The sequence below is a fragment of the Neoarius graeffei genome, chromosome 17 (assembly GCF_027579695.1).
Source record: "Neoarius graeffei isolate fNeoGra1 chromosome 17, fNeoGra1.pri, whole genome shotgun sequence".
In the NCBI taxonomy this organism is placed as follows: domain Eukaryota; kingdom Metazoa; phylum Chordata; class Actinopteri; order Siluriformes; family Ariidae; genus Neoarius; species Neoarius graeffei.
The window spans coordinates 64,404,194-64,426,089 of NC_083585.1; the positions used below are offsets into that span (position 1 = coordinate 64,404,194).

A 21,896-nucleotide genomic window follows, 5' to 3' on the forward strand; every position below is an offset into this window, starting at 1 on the left:
GTGTTGGAAAGATCTTCAGGAGCAGCATCAGGGCCATTTCTGACTTTAATTTTAGTATAATGTGTTAAATGGATGTGAACAAGAAGTCAGGAAATGAGAGGAGAGGAGACATTTTTTAATTTTGATCAAAAACACTTCCACTGATGAGGTATTTATAGATTTATTTTTAGAATGTACTTACACATTTTTCCCCTTCTGCTTTTCATTATCCTTGGGCATGTTTTGATCATTTTATTTTTACTGCTTGACCATTTTGTACTTTATTAGATTATTATGGTTTCAGAATGGGATCAGAAATTTAAACATAATGTAAGTAAACTATGTGCAAACATTACAACAAATTCAATATAAAATGTTTTTAAATTACAATTACAGAGAATGGATGGATGGATGGTCAGATCAATTAATCACTTCAGAATTCTGTTTGAGAGAGAGAGACAGAGAGATGTGTTCGTTGTTCATTTAAACTATCACTGGTAAGATTGTTCAAGTCTATACGCCCTGTAGGAAACACACACACACACACACTGTTTCAAATCTCTTCACACTGAATAGCAATTTGCTAACATAGCCAGGCCCCTACTGACACATTACAAAAAAGGAGCTCTCTCTTTAAAGCCACGCCCACTCTCTCTGCCACACAGAACACACACAGAAACAGGAAGTTCATTTCAGAGAAAACGAAATTCAGCAGAAAGTTCAGTCTCTCTCTCTCTCAGTTCAGGAAAATGGCAGAGGCTGGTATTTCAGTAGATCAGTTATCAGTGGATCAGTTCAGCTGTCCAGTGTGTCTGGATCTCCTGAAGGATCCTGTGACTATTCACTGTGGACACAGTTTCTGTAAGGTGTGTATTAATGGCTGCTGGAATCAGGAGGATGTGAAGGGCGTCTACAGCTGCCCCCAGTGCAGAGTGACTTTCACTCCAAGGCCTGTTCTGTGCAGGAACAACATGCTGGCTGAAGTGGTGGAGAAACTGAAGAAGACTGAACTCCAAGCTGCTTCTCCTGCTCACTGTTATGCTGGACCTGGTGATGTGGAGTGTGATTCCTGCACTGGGAGAAAATACAAAGCCGTCAAGTCCTGTCTGGTGTGTCTGGCCTCCTTTTGTGAAGATCATCTTAAACCTCACTATCAGTCTCCTGCCTTTAAGAAGCACAAGTTAGTTGAAGCCTGTGCAGAGCTCCAAGAGAAGATCTGCTCTGAACACGACAAACTGATCGAGATCTTCTGTCGTACTGACCAAAGCTTCATATGTTATTTGTGTACAATGGATCAGCACAGAGGCCATGATACCATTGCAGCTAAAGCAGAAAGAAATGAAAAACTGGTGAGAACTGGACATCATTCTTCTTTTCCAAGTCATTTTATACAAATTCTATTTCTAATCTAATTTCTGTTCAGTGGATTTAATTGGTTCTCTGACTGTCATTCTCTGTGAAGTAAATTTTTATTTCCAGTCAAACAGTAATATGTAAAGAAATGTGAGATTTCAGACCAGTCAGTCTGCTTTAAACAGCCAACACCCTCCTTCCAGCATTTTACAGCTAAAGTGCTCACGTGACTGTGTTAAAGCTCTGTAACTGGAGATCATATTTCATAACATTTAATGATCTACAGGTTAAAAAAAAAATCTCTATCTTTCTGAATGTGAGTGGATTTGTGGTCCATTTCTGAGAACTTCTTTGGGATGAATGATCCCAATTCTGGAAAGTTCAAATCTCTGCAGAGATTTTGGTCAAAACTCGGCGTTAATGTGAACATTCACTAGATTGATGAAGTTCAATCCCAATGTTCACTGATGGTTCCTTTAATCCGGTGGAATTGGGTGTGGTTTTGAATGTACACACAGCACCTTAAAGAAGTAAACCTGAACAAATAAATAACTCCCATGAATCCAGATGTGCACTGTGCATGTCTCCCCCCTCTAAACTTACTGAGAAATAAAAGGGAACAGTGATGACGCGCACTGCTCTCAGATCAGTCTTCTTCTTCTGTCAGGTTTTATGGCAGTTTACAAGCAAAGTGTATTACTGCCATTGACTGGACTGAGATGCAATCAAATGGATGTCATTTCAAAGAAAAAATTGAATAAAAAGGAAAAACAACAAACTAAATCCTATTTGCTAATTTTGTTTCTTTGATAAATGTTATCATAGCACAAGTGATGTTTTCTGATCTCAGCTCACCTAATAAGGTGTCTAAAGAAAAGGCTTTCTTGACTGCGTTCACTTCCCTCTTCAGTTTTTCTCTTTGTCTGTAGAATTTTAAGCATCTTAAAAGAACATGATCTACATCCTCTCTCACTCCACAAAGTTCACATTTTCCAGATGGATGTTTGTTTGCAACGTATAAGCTGTTATTTAATCCAGTATGGCCTATTCTCAGTCTTGTAAACCAAACCTCCTCCTGTCTGTTTGGGTAACTCGGTTTGCTACTTGAGATCTTTTTGTATATTATACAAGTGTCTACCTTTCTTCTCCTTATCCCATTCAGCTTGCCATATGTTAACTTTGTTTAATGAGTACCTTAAAGTTCATATCATGGGTAAATTCAGGAGCGAGATCAATGTAATTCTCCTATTTGATATTAAACTTTGGTCAAATATCTGTAACTTTCTGCTTTTTTTTTTTTTTTTTTTTTTTTTACCTTGCGCAATACCAAAAAAATTCAGTTGAAATCAAGCCATTTGAGGTGAATTGGTCCACCTCTGAAAAAAACTTGGCATTTGAATTTCCCGGCAAACATTGATTTTCGTGACGTCATCTGCGGGACGCCTCCCTCTGAATCCTACATCAGCGCTGGTTTGTTTCTGAGAAGACGACCTGGTGGTTTTCTGCAAATTTCTTCAACGTTATCACGTAATTATTAAAATGGTTCGTAGATGTATCGTAGGAGGGTGTAGCAACACCAATCTTGATGGGATTAGTACTCATTGTTTTCCAAAAGACCGGACAATGAGAGAGAAATGGGAGCGCTTGGTCTACACAGGCTGTGCACTGAAACTGCACAAGCTCTCACAGCCTGCCGGCGCTTCCGCAGGTGACGTCACAATTCTGTCTCCAGACTCCCTTGGGATTTTTCCAGACGTGTTTTGTTTTGTCTCATCTCATCTCATTATCTCTAGCCGCTTTATCCTTCTACAGGGTCGCAGGCAAGCTGGAGCCTATCCCAGCTGACTACGGGCAAAAGGCGGGGTACACCCTGGACAAGTCGCCAGGTCATCACAGGGCTGACACATAGACACAGACAACCATTCACACTCACATTCACACCTACGGTCAATTTAGAGTCACCAGTTAACCTAACCTGCATGTCTTTGGACTGTGGGGGAAACCGGAGCACCCGGAGGAAACCCACGCGGACACGGGGAGAACATGCAAACTCCACACAGAAAGGCCCTCGCCGGCCCCGGGGCTCGAACCCAGGACCTTCTTGCTGTGAGGCGACAGCGCTAACCACTACACCACCGTGCCGCCCTGTTTTGTTTTGTTTTTTTTTTATTTTTTTCTGCTGTAGACAGATGGCCTTGTGCAAAATTACCCTTCTGGATGAGTGTGTAAAGGGACATACTTTCATATTAAAAAAAGTAAATTGGTCCAGAATATGCACTTTAACTTCTGATCTACTGAGTGGAATACTTAACTGAACCTTCTCTTCTTTGGTTGCCTCTTTTGCCAGCTTGTCTGCTTCCTCATTGCCACCAACTCCTTTATGGGCTGGAATCCATACAAACTGGATTGATATTCTCTGTTGACTGATTGCAACTAAGATATTATTAATTTCATTCATTAAGTCCTGTCGGCATGACGATTCTCCACTTTGAACGGATGTGAGAGATGACAGAATCAGAACAAATAACTGCTTTAGGGGGCCTAGTTTCTTCTATCCACTGTAATACAATAATAATGGCTGTCATTTCAGCTGCAAATATAGACAGATGATCTGATGTTCTCTCTTTAATAGAGATTTTGTAATCAGGGATATAAACTGCAATACCTGTTTTACCCTCTGAATCTTTAGATGCATTTATATAAACCTGTGTTATATTATAGTACCTACTTCCTAAATATTGCTCTGCGTTCTGATCCACTCCTCCAGACTTAGCTATCTCTTTGGTTTCCTTGATCACCGTAGGGGAGCAAAACAACCAAGGTGGAGTTGTTACCAGGGGCACAGTCTTACTACAAATGATATCATCTATTCCCAATTGATTGGCTAATTTGTTACCATCCCATCCAAAGCTACAAATCTGGGATCTACCATACTCCCAACACTCATTGAGAACTTTTTTAGTAGGGTGTGATGACTCATGTCCATTTAAATTAATCCAGTAAGCCATACTCAACTTAAGATGTCTGAGGCTTAAGGGCATTTCTCCTGATTCTACTTGCAACGCTGGTATGGAAGAAGTTCTAAATGCACCACAACATGTCCCGAGACTTTCAGCCTGCATTCTATTGAGTTCATTAAGCAATGTCTTAGATGCTGAAAGATACACAATACAGCCATAATCTGAAATTGATCTTATCAGTGCAATATAAATTCTTTTAAGGGACATCCCTGAGGCTCCCCAGTTGTACCCTGATAAACATTTCAAAACATTAATGCCCTTTTTGCATTTCTCAATTATTTTCCGAATATGTTCCTCAAATGTTAACTTGACATCAAACCAATCTCCCAAGTACCTAACAATATTAACTTGCTCTAAGGACTGGTTATACAACTTAAGCTCTAGGGTGGGACTTACTCTTTTCTTTGAAAAACAAATAAATTGAGTCTTTTCTACAGACAAATGAAAACCCCACTCACATGCCCATTTTTATACCTTGTTGATAACTAATTGCATTTTAGTTCTAATATCAGTATTTCATCCTTTTATCCACAAAGCTCCATCATCAGCATATAATGCTCTATTGATTCTAATGTCATCTATTTTATTAAAAACATCATTAATCAGAATGTTGAACAGTACTGGACTGCATACACTACCTTGAGATGTTCCATTTTCTATTGAATCGATGTTAGAGAAGTTAACCCCAACTCTTCTATTGTTCTGTCCTTTAGGAAGTCTCTAATCCAGTTAAACATCTTACCACCAATACCCATCCTATTCAGCTTAATTAACAACCCCTCCTTCCATAGCATATCATGCACTTTCTCTCTATCAAAGAATGTTGCTAAAACTGATTCGTTATTGACTTGTGCTTTCCTTATTTCATTTTCTAAACATACAATAGGGTCCATTGTAGTACGTCCACTACGGAACCCGCTCTGGTGTGGGGAGACAAGACCTCTTTTTTTGAGTTTCATACACTAGCCTTCTAGTGATCATTCTTTCCATAATCTTACATAAATTAGATGTTAATGCTATTGGCCTATAAATTTGAACTTCAGTTTTTTCCTTCCCTGGTTTTCCAATCGGAACCACTACAGAATGTTTCCAACACAAAGGCAATCTACCTTGCTCCCAAATCTTATTAAAAAGACTTAAAATTACATATTTAGCCACATCATTGACTTCATTAATCATTTTATAACATATACCATCTTTCCCTGGTGAAGTGTTCCTAACCCCTTTTAACGCTCTCCTAAGCTCAAATAATGTAAAATCCTTATCAAGTACACTCTCACTTATTACCTGCTTTTCCATTCATCCTCTATTCTCATCTATTACTTTAACTCTCCAAGACAATTCATCATCAGTTAAGTTCTGTGAACTATGAACCTTAACTTTTCACAAGCATCTCTGCTTTCGCTTGATTAGTTGCTGCCTCCACATTGTTTTTAATCACAGGTAAGGAAAACTCCCTTCTAATGCCTCCCATCTTTTTAATCATGCTCCAAACATCATCCACTTTGACTTCCGCCCTATTTTAGAACAGAAATCACGCCAATATTTCCTTTTAGCTTCTCTTATAATTCTTTTAACCTTTTGAATGTCTTTTTTTTTTTTTGTATTCCATTAAATTGGTATAGGAATGGTTTGATTGAACAATTTTGAAAGCTTTATTTCTAGCTTTAATTGCTTCCTTACAATCATCTGACCACCAAGGTACCATTCTCTTTTTCCTCATCCCAGAAGATTTGCCAAGAACCTCTTCTGCTGACTCATATTTGTAATGATTGAGTTTAACTCAGGGCGGCACGGTGGTGTAGTGGTTGGCGCTGTCAATTAACTGCCTTCTTGATATCAAACAGCTGTTTTGATAACTTTCAGTCAGGATTTCGTGCCAATCATAGCACTGAAACAGCGCTGATTAAAGTTATAAATGACATACGTCTTAATACTGATGCAGGCAAAACATCGGTCCTGGTATTACTGGACCTCAGTGCAGCTTTTGATACTGTTGATCACAACATACTGCTATATCGACATGAACACTGGGTTGGGTTGACTGGTAAAGTTATCAATTGGTTAAAATCATACTTAGAAGCTTCTTTGTTACCATGGGAAATTGTTCCTCAACATCAATGTCCTTGACCTGTGGTGTCCCCCAGGGGTCGATTCTTGGACCATTACTATTCAACCTTTATATGCTCCCACTTGGGCAAATTATCAAGAACAATTCACTTTTGTATCACTGCTATGCAGATGACACCCAAATTTATTTTGCTCTATCACCTAATGATTATGCCCCCCTTGAATTTCTCTACCAGTGTATCGATCAAATCAACAACTGGATGTCAGAATTTTCTTCAGCTGAACACAGATAAAACAGAAGTAATTCTATTTGGAAAAAAAAAGATGAAAGACTCAGGATTACCACTATTCTTGACACAAAGGGGATTAAAACAAAAGAAATGGTTAAAAATCTTGGTGTTTTCATTGACAGCGAGCTAAACTTTGACAGTCACATGAAGGCAATCACTAAAACAGCATTTTATCACCTAAAAAACATTTCCAAACTAAGAGGACTTATGTCAAAAAATGATCTGGAAAAACTAATACATGCCTTCATCTCTAGTAGGGTTGATTACTGCAATGGCCTTTCCACAGGCCTGCCAAAAAAGACTATCAAATGACTTCAGCTGGTTCAAAATGCAGCGGCTAGGGTTCTCACACAAACAAAAAGAACAGAACACATTACTCCAATTCTAAGGTCTCTTCACTGGCTTCCAGTAAGCTACAGAATTGGCTTTAAAGTATTGCTGCTGGTATACAAATCTCTAAATGGTACAGGGCCCAATTACCTCTCTATGTTGCAGCGGCCTAACCCAATCAGATCTACCAGATTGCAGCAGAAAAATTTACTGGTAAAACCTGTTGTTAAAACAAAGTGTGGTGAAGCAGCTTTTAGCTACTATGCAGTACAGCTATGTAACTCCCAGAGGACATCAAAAATGCTCCTGCTGTTGGCAGCTTCAAATCTAGGTTAAAGACCAAGCTGTTCTCAGATGCTTTCTGCTAAATTATTAATATTGTCATCTCTACATGTTTTAAACTCTTTTTACTTTTACAGTCTCTGCATGTTTTAAATTTTACTTAACTTTTATTCTGCTGTTTTTTTAATTGAACTTTTATTTCATTTTATTTTATTTCTACTATTGTTTAATTCTTATTTTTCTTCCCCATTTATTTTATGTAATTTTATTTTCTATTGCTTACTGTTTTGCTTTTACTTCTGTAAAGCACATTGAACTGCCACTGTGTATGAAATGTGCTATATAAATAAACTTGCCTTGCCTTGGAGTCGCCTCACAGCAAGAAGGTCCTGGGTTCGAGCCCCGTGGCCGGCGAGGGCCTTGCTGTGTGGAGTTTGCATGTTCTCCCCGTGTCCGCGTGGGTTTCCTCCGGGTGCTCCGGTTTCCCCCACAGTCCAAAGACATGCAGGTTAGGTTAACTGGTGACTCTAAATTGACCGTAGGTGTGAATGTGAGTGTGAATGGTTGTCTGTGTCTGTGTCAGCCTTGTGATGACCTGGCGACTTGTCCACAGTGTACCCCGCCTTTCACCTGTAGTCAGCTGGGATAGGCTCCAGCTTGCCTGCGACCCTGTAGAACAGGATAAAGCGGCTAGAGATGATATGAGATATACCATCTAGCATCTCTCTCAAGATTCTTTTACCAGGGTTATAAAAGTTGATAATTTTAATCTTAGTTTTACCGACCCAAATCTCAACCAGAACTGCTTCAACGGCTTTATCTATATTTAAAGCTCTGTAATTAATCCCCTGCTGAATAAATGTGGCCACTCCACCTCCTGCAGTATCCCTGTCCTTACACACTGCTAGGTATCCATATATTATTAAATCAAGTGATGGTTTTAACCAGGTTTCCTGTATACAGATAATGTTTGGTTTAACAACTTGTTCCTCAATAAAGTGTTTTAGTTCCTGACCATTAGCAATTCAGCTCCTGGCATTCCACTGTAGAATAGATAAAGTCATTATTAACTGCCACATGGTGCTTGACTATCAGATACTAATACCATATTGTGAATGGAATCAACTGACAATTCATGAATCTCTAGATACTTTTCCGCTGCTTTTTAAATTATTTTAATTCAATCAGTTCTACTTGGGCTGAGCAATTAACCACTTCCACCATAAAAGCAATGAAATTTTTCTTATCCACAATTAAAGTCTCTTCAGTTACTTTACAGCATTTCAGAGTCGTTTGAGTTTGACTCGGGGGGTAAAACTACAGGAGTCATACTTCCTTTAACCCTTGATTTTACTTGGTTTTCTTTGTCAACCTTTTTAATAGCTTCGGCATAAGTAACGCTTTCTTTCACCTTAACACTTTGCACTTGAATTGCTCTTTTATACATCTCACACCCTTTATAGGCCGCACTGTGTTCACCTCCACAGTTACAGCACTTGATTTTTGTTCCTTCCTCACATTTACCATATTCATGTTCGCCTCCACATCTAGCACACCTAGGTTTTGACTTGCACACAGAAGAAATGTGTCCATATCGCTGACATGTAAAGCATCTAATTGGTGGGGGGATGTAAGGCCTCGCCATATAACTTAAATATTCAATCATGATCCGCTCAGGCATCTTAACCTCATCCAACACTAACAAGACAGACAAACTTGGTCCTTTAGTTCCATTCCTAATTACTGGCAAACGCTTGACTTTGTTGATTTTAACTGCTTTAACATGGCTTTTAATATCGTCCTCTAACAAGTCAGTCGATACACCTGATATCACCGCCATTACTTTACCTCTTTCTTCCCAGTCTTGGGCTTTAACATGTTTCCCCAGTAAAGTTTTAAGCTTCATTAATCCCATTCTCTGATCTCTATCTTGACAAACAACTAACAGGTTACCATCTTTTAACGTTGTGACGGCGCGAACTTCACCTACTTGCCTATAAATGGCTTCACTGACTTTCAATGGGTTTAGTATACAAGGGGTTTGAAATCGGATCACAACTTTAACATCAGTCCTCGATCTTTTCGCTTCATCTTGTTTAGCTTTCACCTTTCTTTTCTTCGATGCTCTTTGAACCAAATTCCATTTACCTGACTTATCTTCACCTTCACTTTTATAGTACTCTCACTGTCATTCTCTTCTGAAAACTCCTCCAAATCATTAGTTTCACACTCATCTAGAACTCCTTTCAATCCATGGTCGCACCCCAGTCCACCAAACACCAGTTGCAATGAATCTGGCAGCTCTTTCGCATTCCTGGAAGCACTCATTGCATTTTTTCTCAGATCAGTCTGTCTGTGAATCCCATTGAAAGGCACAGCTGCCTTTTGAACAGTTTCACTCCAGAGAATATTGCTGAACTACCTTGATGTTTCTGTCACACAAATAACATTGTTATTTCAATCAGTTGACATTTGCACAGAAAACTAAACTTATAATTTTATAAGTGGTGCAAACATATGAAGATAGAAGTTACTTCATTTTGGGTGTCTTTTAATTTTAGTTAGTTCTAGAGGCGATATTTCTAGTTTTTATTGACTTTTGGTTTTTTCTTTTTCTTTTTGGCTATAATTGTGTATAAGATGATTAAATGTATTTAAATGTATTTTATTTGTTCTCAGAATGAGCTAAAGGAGGAGCAGATGAAATCCCAGCAGAGGATCCAGGAGAAGCAGAAGGAGGTGCAGGAGCTGAAACAGGCTGTGGACACTATTAAGGTGAGGAGTGAAGAGTAGCTGTGTTTCAATTAACCTGCTTAAAGGAGATGCGCAGAACCATGGCCTCATTTTTTGTTCATAAATGCCTTGAGACCCCAAGAATGGCACAGGAATAGTTTTAAGCGTTAACAATAAATCTAATATCGTAATATTTATGATTTAAAATGATTCATATAGGTAGCGGCCTGAGTGAATGACCTTGACATCTGTAATGTCACAGCAGGAAGGCTATCGGTCTCATCGCCATTTCCGCTATACTAAAACACAGAGCTAACTGCAACTTCCAGCTTCCGTTTTGAGCTAATTTATTGCCATGCCATGTAGATGTGTTGCTGGCCGGTGCAGCAACATGACAGAAGGTGGATTTATGTTGCATTCATGGCCCAAGAATGTTCAAACTGCAAAGATTTGGACACATTTTGCGAGAAGTTCACAGGCACATTGGGCGCCGACGAAGTGGTCTCTCCTCTGCTCTGTACATTTTACTGAAGACTCATACGAAACCTCTGATCTGTTGAGGAGCGTTGGCTATAAGCCAGTTTTGAAAGAGGGTGCAGTATCAACAATTAAATAAAACTATGAGAAAAGGAAAAATAAAATTTTTTTTTTTTTAAAAAAGGAAAGTAAGTTCAGTGGCACCAGCTCTCCCACAGTTTGAGCCGAGGATTGTTGGTAAAAACCCAGGATGGAACGGGACGTGACATATTATCGCTCAGGCAGTGACCTCCCTGTGGTTGTTGCTAAAACCGGCGATGTCCCGTCCCGGGTTTTAGTAATTGCCTGAGCTGAGAAGTAATGCTGGAGTACTCAGTATGGAGAAAATGGAGAATGAGTGGAGCAGCTGTCTGATTTCTAAACTGGATATTGTTGCCATCTCGCCCTTACGTGGAAGAAGCGAATGAACGGAGAACTGAATGAACAACTGAACGTCAGATTGTTTCAAAACAATCGGCCACAAGTTCGGCCTTCAAGAAGCGAGAACGCAGACGGGTAAGCTCCGACTCTCATTTGGATACAAAACAACAAAAACAACACGTTTACCTGCATTTAGATTAATACATGTAACTTGTATTGTGTATTTAATTTACCGGTTTAAGACTTATTTAATTTGCTTCAGAATGTGATTGTCTCAGTTCATCTGATTATTTAATGAGCCTTTTACGTTTTATCAGTGAAAATAGATGCATGTGGGCGGCAAGGTGGTGTAGTGGTTAGCGCTGTCGCCTCACAGCAAGAAGGTCCTGGGTTTGAGCCCCATGGCCGGTGAGGGCCTTTCTGTGTGGAGTTTGCATGTTCTCCCCGTGTCCGCGTGGGTTTCCTCTGGGTGCTCCGGTTTCCCCCACAGTCCAAAGACATGCAGGTTAGGTTAACTGGTGACTCTAAATTGACCGTAGGTGTGAATGTGAGTGTGAATGGTTGTCTGTGTCTATGTGTCAGCCCTGTGATGACCTGGCGCCTTGTCCAGGGTGTACCCCGCCTTTCGCCCATAGTCAGCTGGGATAGGCTCCAGCTCGCCTGCGACCCTGTAGAACAGGATAAAGCCGCTAGAGATAATGAGATGAGAATGAATAGATGCATGTACATGTATGTTGCATAAGTTATAACACCTATCCTGTTTTAATGAGAGTCAACCCACAATCAATGAAGTCAAATCAGTCTTAGTTGAGCAAGTTGGTCATGGTATTTCTTACTTTCACCATCTCATCTCATTATCTCTAGCCGCTTTATCCTTCTACAGGATCGCAGGCAAGCTGGAGCCTATCCCAGCTGACTACGGGCGAAAGGCGGGGTACACCCTGGACAAGTCGCCAGGTCATCACAGGGCCATAAATTTTTATTTATATGACTTTGGTCTATAGCTGTCAAAGGCCTCGGCCTTAAAACCGGTTCCCGCAGTGACATCACGCGCTCAGGGCTGGCTGGCTCAGCGGGGCAGCTCCAATGCCAAATTTGTGGTCGAGTTTAACTCTCACAAAATATTTTTTGATTCCTATTTATGCAGCATACAAGAGTCAAGGATGGAGATACTATCCACTCAGAAATGTATTTAAAAATAAAGATTCTGCATATCTCCTTAAAATAGTGAACTAAAAAAAAAACAAGGAATGAAAACCCGGGGTTTAACAAAAACAACTCCAATATCTCTTGAGAGAGTTTATTTTTACAGAGTATCCGATTAGACCTCCAGTGTGTGTGTGTGTGTGTGTGTGTGTGTACTAACAGAAGCGTTCACAGGCAGCAGTAGATGACAGTGAGAGGATCTTTACTGAGATGATCAGCTCCATGGAGAAAAAGCGCTTGGAGGTGACGGAGCTGATCAGAGCTCGGGAGAAAGCTGAACTGAATCAAGCTGAGCGACTCCTGAAGCAACTGGAGCAGGAGATTGCTGATCTTCAGAGGAGATTCACTGAGCTGGAGCAGCTTTCACACACACACGATCACATCCACTTCCTCCAGGTAACACTCACTGTCTGATCTACAGAGGGCGCTGTTCCTCACAAAGTTTCCTCCTAAAAGCTCATTACAGCAACAATAAATGTTCCTGTCTGAGATCCCAAGTGTGTCTTTGGTCTGATTCAGTCTGAGATTCATTCGTTCCTCTCCTACACTTTTCTCCTTCTCTATTCTGTGTTTCCTCTCTGTAGAGTTTCCCGTCTCTCTGTGTTTCTCCTGGATGTGACAACTCACCCAGCTTCACTGTCAGTCAACATCTCTCATTTGATGGAGTGAGGAAATCTCTCTCAGATCTGAAAAAACGAGTCGAGGAAATCTGTGAGGAGGAATTCAATGTAATCCATCCACAAGGTAAACAAACAAACATTTGTTCTGTATCACAGTAAAGAGAGCCATAAAATTAATGTAACGGAAATAAAACGTAAGCAGGAACAAAACTGCATCAAATCACAAAGCATTAGTATTAAGACCAATTTATGCTGACAACCCAGTCCTCGCAGACGGCATCGCAGATGGCGTCTGTGAAGCCCCCCCCCCCCCCCCTTCGCAGACGCTCTGCGCGCACCTCCCAAAAATTGTGACCACCACAGACAGCCTTGCAGACAAGAGGGCTCTGATTGGTCCACTCTACATCAGCTGTACACGAACTTCCGCTTCCCTACTTTCCCGGTTTGGTTTGTTTTCACGACCGCCATTTTTAAAAACATGAGCGAAGATGGAGCAGCACGAAGAGCGGTTGATCGAGGAAGTGAGGAAGTACGTACATCTATACGACTCCAGTTCTAGTCATTATCAGTAACCGGAGGATAAACACTCCACTTACCACACCCACCAACTACTCCTTGCGATTTCGCGACTTCGCGCCCCCTTGCGTTGTGGTGGTGAATAACATCACGCACGCCTATTGCTCCCCACTCAACGATAAATTACAACTGTCTGCGAAAAGCTGTCTGCAAAAGCCTTGTCGCAAGAGCATGCAGAGGCCCTTAGCCTCAGAAATTCATCTCATCTCATTATCTCTAGCCGCTTTATCCTGTTCTACAGGGTCGCAGGCAAGCTGGAGCCTATCCCAGCTGACTACGGGCGAGAGGCGGGGTACACCTTGGACAAGTCGCCAGGTCATCACAGGGCTGACACATAGACACAGACAACCATTCACACTCACATTCACACCTACGGTCAATTTAGAGTCACCAGTTAACCTAACCTGCATGTCTTTGGACTGTGGGGGAAACCGAAGCACCCGGAGGAAACCCACGCGGACACGGGGAGAACATGCAAACTCCACACAGAAAGGCCTTCGCCGGCCATGGGGCTCGAACCCGGACCTTCTTGCTGTGAGGCGACAGCGCTAACCACTACACCACCGTGCTGCCCGCCTCAGAAATTACATGTGCAAATTACAAATAAATTTCCCAGATAAACAGGACCTTAATCACAAATCCACAAACTAATCTTATTGAACTTTACACGTAACAAATATGATGAACATTAGATCAGAACCGAGGCCTTAATTCCTCCATAAAATCCATCAGAAAGTAAAAACACACACATTGTCAGAGCTTCAGCTGGGAAAAGTTTTTTGCTTCTCATGATTCTTACATTCAAATGCTGCACAGTGTGATGCCATTTTGGCCGATCTCTAAATCGTGTCTGACTGAGAGCAGTGAGGAATCTAATTTTTCATTTTCATGCTTTAAACTGTTTTCGTGTCATTTTTCAGTCTCCATTTTGTCTCTATGTCTCTACAGCTGCAGCAGTTCACATGATTTTACCCTCAAAACCAAAGAGCAGAGAAGATTTCCTGCAGTGTAGGTGTAACACACACACACACACACACACACACACACACACACACTCTTCAACTCAGAGGAGGACCGCCCACATGATGGTCTTTCTTTTGACCTACAACACACAGAATGTGTATCAATAATAGTTTATTTATATCACACACAAATCTAATACATACGAAGGATAAAATTCTGCCTAGAAATAACTAGTAATCTAATCTCACTCAGCAGAAAAAAATAATGGATTACTGTTATAAAGAAGAAAGCTAGTCGCACAGAGACACAATGATAAAATACAATATTTCAACAAATACAATAAAACAATAAAAAGAGGGAAAGAATGAAATGACAGTGTGAGGAAAAGAGAAAGGAATGCTGATCTGAAGCGATAATCGTACTTTTGATACAACGCTTGAAATTGCTGAAGCTAAGACTCTGGAAAGATTCATCAATACTGTTCCAGAAAGCAGCAGCTTTGAAGCGAATATTAAACTTGCCATCGTTAGTTCTGGCTGAAGGAACGCAAAATGAAGATCTCGAAGCCAGTCAAGTTTTATACTTGTGCCTTGATGCTAAAAGTGTCAAAAAGTTATCAGAGGCAGGCAGCAAATAAACTAGAATGAAATTTAAACATAAAAATCCTGTTTAAGTAATCTATAAAATCAGAGAATTTCATCATCTCCAGCTTTTTAAAAATAGGAGGTGTGTGTTCATTAAAAAAAGCTAAATTAATCATTCTGACAGCTTTCTTGTGGAGTCCAGTTATCGGTCGAAGGGTAGTCTCATAAGTATTACCCCAAACTGTAACACCATATATTAAAAAAGAATAAATAAGAGAGTAGTACAGCTGAGTTAGAATACTTTGAGAAACATAGTGATGAAGCTCAGCAATAATTCCAAAGCCTCTGGAGATTTTCTTGCTCTACTGGTGGATGTGTTTCCTCCTGATGAGGTGAGAGTCGAAAACTACTCCAAGATACCTGATGTGGTTCTTCTGTTTAATCGGCTTATAATTAATTTTCAGGAAATGGTTCTGCTCAATTTCTTTTGGGGTGGATTAAAAAAGAACAAAATTTGTTTTGTCGACATTCAGAGAGAATTTATTTGCACAAAGCCACGCGATGATATCAGAATTACTTTATTAATCCCCGGAGGGAAATTCAAATTTGCAACCAAGCTCCCAAATATTGACCAATTCAGAATTTACCCTGGCTTCTAGAGAATCTAAAGATGAATCTGCCAGGAATAAATTTGAGTCACCTGCAAAAAGATGAAAATCAAATATATTGGAGCAGCTCATAAAACCATTTATGTATAAGAGAAATAGAAGGGGGCCATGATGTGAACCCTGTGGTACTCCACATGAAATTGGTAAAGAGCTGGATGAAATATTAACAATTGAAACAAACTGATGTCTATTTGATAGATATGAGGCAAACCAATCATGGACAATCTCACGGATGCCATAAGAATATAATTTTTCTTACAAAATATCATGATCTATGCCATCAGCGGCTTTACTCAGACAAAGAATGATACCACAGGAAAATTTGCCATCTTCAATTGCTCTTTGGATTTTATCAGTGATTTAGTAAAAGTGCATGTTCTGTAGATCTGTTGTCACGGAAACCAAACTGACCAGAATATATTAAATCAAACTTCTCTCGATATGTATTCAGCCTATTTTACATGAGTTTTTTCTAATATTTTTGATAGACCAATTTCTCTTTTGTCAATTTGTATGATTAGAAGTTAACAGTTGAGCTCCTGCTTTAAACACGGGTCTGACACGAGCAAGTTTAAAAGAATCAGGAACAGTACCAGAAGTAAAGGAGAAGTGATGTAGGATCTCCACAGGCTTTGAGATTGAGTTTAATATCTTGAACAGGGCTACAGAAATACTAAAGGGGCCACAAGCCTCTCCAGACTTGAGCCGGAGAAAAAAGCCTTGAATTTCTTGTGTCCATGTAGGACTAAGAAGAAAGCTGTCGCTTGTCAGAGAAGCAAGAAAATCTGAAAATATTTTGTTGACCTTTGGTATTGCTTGGCTGATACTTTTACCAACGTCTGCAAAATAAACATTGAACTCATTTGCTAGATCCTTTTACCTATAGGAGTCAAATGGTTTAGCTTATTTCTCTACACTTTGTATTGAGCATACAGGCACTGATTTCTCGTCTTGATCGATTTTTCTATACAATTTGATTTAATAATTCATTGTTCTAAGACTGAGGGGAAATCCAAGGTTCAGCTTTGAGTTTGATTTCCTTCCTTGACATGGTTTTTCAGAGGAACATGAGCGGTAATAATTTCATCAGAGTTTTCAAGAAAGCTGGAGAATGTCATGAATATCAGGCTCACCATCGGACTGGCTAGAGCAGTCAATTTGTTGAAAACCATAAATAAATGCATCTTCATTGAACCATATGAAATCCATCCATTATCCATAACCGCTTATCCTGTGCAGGGTCACAGGCAAGCTGGAGCCTATCCCAGCTGACTATGGGTGAGAGGCGGGGTACACCCTGGACAAATCACCAGGTCATCGCAGGGCTGACACATAGAGCCAAACAACCATTCACACTCACATTCACACCTACAGTCAATTTAGAACCCACAATTAGCCTAACCTGCAGGCCTTTGGATGGTGAAGGAAACTCACACAGACACAGGGAGAACATGCAAACTCCAGACAGAAAGGCCCCCATTGGCCACTTGGCTTGAACCCAGAACCTTCTTGCTGTGAAGTGATGGTGCTAACCACTACACCACTGTGCCACCTGCCGTAGGAACCCTCTTCTCTAAACTTGCTTATTCAATGGGGAGGGTGAATTGAGTCAATAGACAAAAAGTTGGGAAAATGGTTCGTTAGGTCATGATAAAATATTCCCACTATATGTAGCATATTTAAGTCATCCGACCATCCATTATCCTTAAGCACTTATCCTGTGCAGGGTCAGCCGGGATAGGCTCCAGCTTGCCTGTGACCCTGCACAGGATATTTAAGTGAATTAAAAAATATATTGTCAATAAACATGGCTGAAATGAATAGGAAGATAAAGTATTGATAAATTCACCTGTAGGTATCCAAGTGTCTGAATTCATCATATTTAAGTTTAGGTTGCTCACAAAAATACAAATCTTTGACTCCTCATGGATTTTATCAATTATTATTGAAAGCTTATCCAGAAATGGCTGAAAAGAACTGTTTCGGTGACTGTATCTCACACCACAAACTATGTTCTTACTGCTTTCATTATGGAGCTCAACAGAAACTGATTTGTCTTGATCAGAAGTATTAAGGTCATCTCTGAGATTATAACTTCAGGAATTTATGAAGAGTCCAATTTGGAGTGTGGGGAAATGTAATTAAAGCCAGGTAAGTAAAAATTGACAAAACTATCTTTGAGTTGAATGCCAGGTTTCTGAAAGGCAAAGGATCTTCAATAGATGATCTAAAATACTGAGTATGTCTTGAAATTCATCAAATTTAGCTGAGAGGCTCCTGATAATATAGTGAAGGAAAGAGAACAACTTGTCAGATAAACAAGAAGATAGTCATCTATATCCCCCGCCCTACATACCAACTATATACCAAGTTTCAAGATATTGTCATGTTTTTCAAGTTCTGCTGCAGGAAACCAACCGTACCTCTTTACACTGACCTCAGCAGCCCATGACATAAACCCACTGGACTTTTGGTCCAGGTGAGCTCAAAATTAAAATTTCACATTTCTTAGTATCAAAAGGCACATACACTTTACTTCATCAACACATATACCAACTTTCAAGACCAAACCACTCATAGTTTTCAGGTTCTGCTCTGAAAACCAAACCTACCCTAGAGACTAATCTGAAATTGTTTCCATGGAAACATGAAAAATGAAAATTTCTCAAATTTCTTCGTAAGAAAAGGCACATCTACATCACCTTGTTAACATGTATACCAAGTTTCAAATCCATATCATGAATAGTTTTGGATATATGCTCCAGAAACGAACATTGCTCAAAGTCAAAATCTATTACTATGTAAAAATTTGAAAAATACTTTTTTCCAAAAATCGAAAATAGCAAAAGGCACCAGTTCACATGTTGGTTGATATGTATACAAAGGTTCATGAAGATATCTTCAGTAGTTTTAAAGATATGGCCCAGAAACGAAAACATGACCAGATGGACGGATGGATCGACAGAACCTGTTTCTATATCCTTCTCCAACCTTCGTTTGGGCGTGGGATAATTATGAAGTTCTTGGGAAGAATGAAATTCGTGTGGGGAATAGTACCTAGAATTAATATGACGAGTATTCACGTCAGGATTGAAATAATTTAAGTTTGGTGATAATTCTAATCATCATAATTAATCTCATAATAATTCTAAGCAGGAACAACGTCAGCTTGATTCACGCACAATTATACTGACAAAGTTTAGGTCAAAACAGAAAAAGACACCACGATACAACACTAAAGATTGAAGTATTTTGTGTGTACAGAATGCTGAGGGAAAAGGGAGGAAAAGAAAAAAATGGCTGAATGTGAAAGCTGTTTGGAGTGGTTCCATCAGGAATGTGAAGCGACCCCAGGGCCTGTTTTGCACGATGGGGGGCAGCAACTGCAGAATCTAAAGGGGATGAGGTGCAGTGGGTGAAGACGGACCACCAAAAGCAAGATTTTGTTCATTAACTTGGTTATTAATGCAGAAACAACATTTGATTTTTTTTCTTTCTTTCGCCTCGACTGTCGTGACATGTGTGGATTAAATGTACATTATCCTCAATGTGTCAAGTTGGAGCTTAATCTTATTTTTATGTAATAAAAAAGGGCTTCATATTTAACAACAAATGCACTGGACTTGGAAAACTGATCTACATTCCTCACCACAGTTTATTAACACATCAGCACCATCTTTTAAACTTGAATGGTCTTCAGAAGTCACAAATCTAAGCTTGAAGGTTGATTGTATAGACATGGTATCTACATTTTAAGCTGGGATTTTATAAAGCTCATGAGCTGACATCGTTACTGCTGAGAATTATGGCGATGACATGATCAATCTCAGAATTCCAGACATGATAAACAAAAGTACAACACTTATTCAGAAGGTCATTTGAGCGTTTCATCCTGAGTGTGAGAAAAGGAACCGCCTCGATCCAAACACAGTGGGGAAAAATCTGTTCCTCAATAAAAATCAATAAAGGTTCTCTGAAATGTTACTACGGCTACAGAAGGACTCAGAGTCCAACACACACACTCACACACGTTATCCTCTTCATGTTTATCTAAACTTTTTTGCTGTGCAGACACAATTATACTGAGCATAAATTCATACAAAGAGACTGTGTGTGTGTGTGTGTGTGTGTGTGAGAGAGAGAGAAAATAAGAGTACTGAATAACAAAGGTATATAAAAAACTAATGTTTTAAGTTATTTTAAAATGGAAAACTGTGTGAATAATAATGTAAAGTGTCAGAACACTGTTGTGATGTAGGAATTAAAACATGCTGTACATTTCTCTGAACAGTAGGTGTCGCTAGTGAACTCTGTTGAATGAGACTCCGAGTCATGAATCTATTTGTGAGTCACAACCACTGAGCTCTATATAAAACCTGGAGGGCTCCGAACCCATTCCCCTCTGTAGGGACGAGTGAAGCCATCTGGACGCCATCTTACCACTCACATCGCGTGGATTTGGTTTGTGTGTTAAACCGTCGTCTCATCTCATCTCATTATCTCTAGCCGCTTTATCCTGTTCTACAGGGTTGCAGACAAGCTGGAGCCTATCCCAGCTGACTACGGGCGAAAGGCGGGGTACACCCTGGACAAGTCGCCAGGTCATCACAGGGCTGACACATAGACACAGACAACCATTCACACTCACATTCACACCTACGGTCAATTTAGAGTCACCAGTTAACCTAACCTGCATGTCTTTGGACTGTGGGGGAAACCGGAGCACGCGGAGGAAACCCACGCAGACACGGGGAGAACATGCAAACTCCGCACAGAAAGGCCCTCGCCGGCCACGGGGCTCGAACCCGGACCTTCTTGCTGTGAGGCAACAGCGCTAACCACTGCACCACCGTGCTGCCCCCAATGCATACATCATCCATAATTCTGATTAAAGTTGCCTTTGTTTACCACATTAAAAGTTACCCCATTTGCTGAACAGTGCGTGGGCTTAAAAAGAAAAAGCTTCATTCTCACATGTTTTAACAGTATTTATTGGTCACAATTTTGATAATTGAATCTTTTTGTGTCTAAAATGTGACCAATAAATACTGTTAAAACAGAGGGGAATGGGTTCGGAGCCCTCCAGATTTTATATCGAGCCGAGGCTTCTTTCGTCATCGGTCACATGGTTTTGTCTGCCACGCCCCCTTCTACTCCATACGCGCTTCGGAGCCTCACGACAGACAGGTGTCTCACACACACTTCTTATAAATCCTGTGATCAACATCTAACCTGTGGATATTTTATTGTTTTAGATTTCTGTTATCTGACTCTGGATCCAAACACAGTAAATCCTAACCTCATTCTGTCTGAGAAGAACAGAGCGGTGACAGGCAGTGAGACAGAACAGGAATACTCTGATCATCCAGAGAGATTTGACTACAGGTCTCAGGTGTTGTGTAAGGAGAGTGTGTGTGGACGCTGTTACTGGGAGGTGGAGTGGTGGGGTGATGTGGACATATCAGTCTCATATAAAGAGATCAGCAGGAAAGGACGGGGTGGTGAGTGTGTGTTTGGATGGAACAGTCAGTCCTGGAGTCTGTATTGTTCTTCTTCCTCCATCTCTTTCTGGCACAACAACATTGAGACTGATCTCCAAGATCCATCATCCTCCAGAATAGGAGTGTATGTGGATCACAGTGCAGGAACTCTGTCCTTCTACAGCGTCTCTGACCCGATGAGGCTCCTCCACAGAGTCCACACCACATTCACTCAGCCTCTATACGCTGGGGTCAGGATGTGGGATTCTGACTCATCTGTGAGGTTTTGTGATCCGATGAAAAAATGAAATGTTGGTAAAAGTTGAAATGTTGAGTAGAATTATAACTGAGGTGTCAGATTGAATTTCTCCCTGAAATACAAAGACACTTTTGTGTGCAGAAACTGTGGCACTAATGAATTATTTTCAGAGTGCATCTGTTTTATAGATTAATAAGAAAATAAGTTACATAAATGTCTTAATGCAGAATATAAGATGTTTCTAGAAAAAAATTCAGACTGTTTCAAATGTCTGCACTATTATGAGATTTATTACACTAACATGAGAGTTTAGAATGTCTCAAATTCTGTTTTTTCTTTGGCAAAATCTGTTTCTTCAGAAATAAAACTTCCTCAAACTACTGCGTCTTTCTGTCCTGCTGCTGGTGGAAACGCACCCTACTGTGTGTAAGAACACTTAACAATTTTGTGTCTTGAACCATTTTCTGTTAAAAAAAATAATTACACTCACTGTATTCAGATGCCTTCAAAAAAATATTTAAAATATGGAATAAATAGTTATTTTGCAGGTTTTGGAATCTATCCATATAAAGATTATTTACAAATC

At 40.0% G+C, this 21,896-nt stretch overlaps 1 protein-coding gene across 1 annotated transcript; it reads left to right on the forward strand.

The window, feature by feature from the left end:
- The first annotated feature begins 695 nt into the window (after positions 1-695).
- LOC132864419 (tripartite motif-containing protein 16-like) lies at positions 696-21,385 on the forward strand. The gene is made up of 6 exons (XM_060897837.1): positions 696-1,328; positions 10,004-10,099; positions 12,323-12,556; positions 12,745-12,904; positions 14,305-14,364; positions 20,827-21,385. The coding sequence occupies exons 1-6, from the start codon at positions 729-731 to the stop codon at positions 21,357-21,359; spliced, it is 1,683 nt and encodes a 560-aa protein (XP_060753820.1). The 5' UTR covers positions 696-728; the 3' UTR covers positions 21,360-21,385.
- The last annotated feature ends 511 nt before the right edge of the window (positions 21,386-21,896 follow it).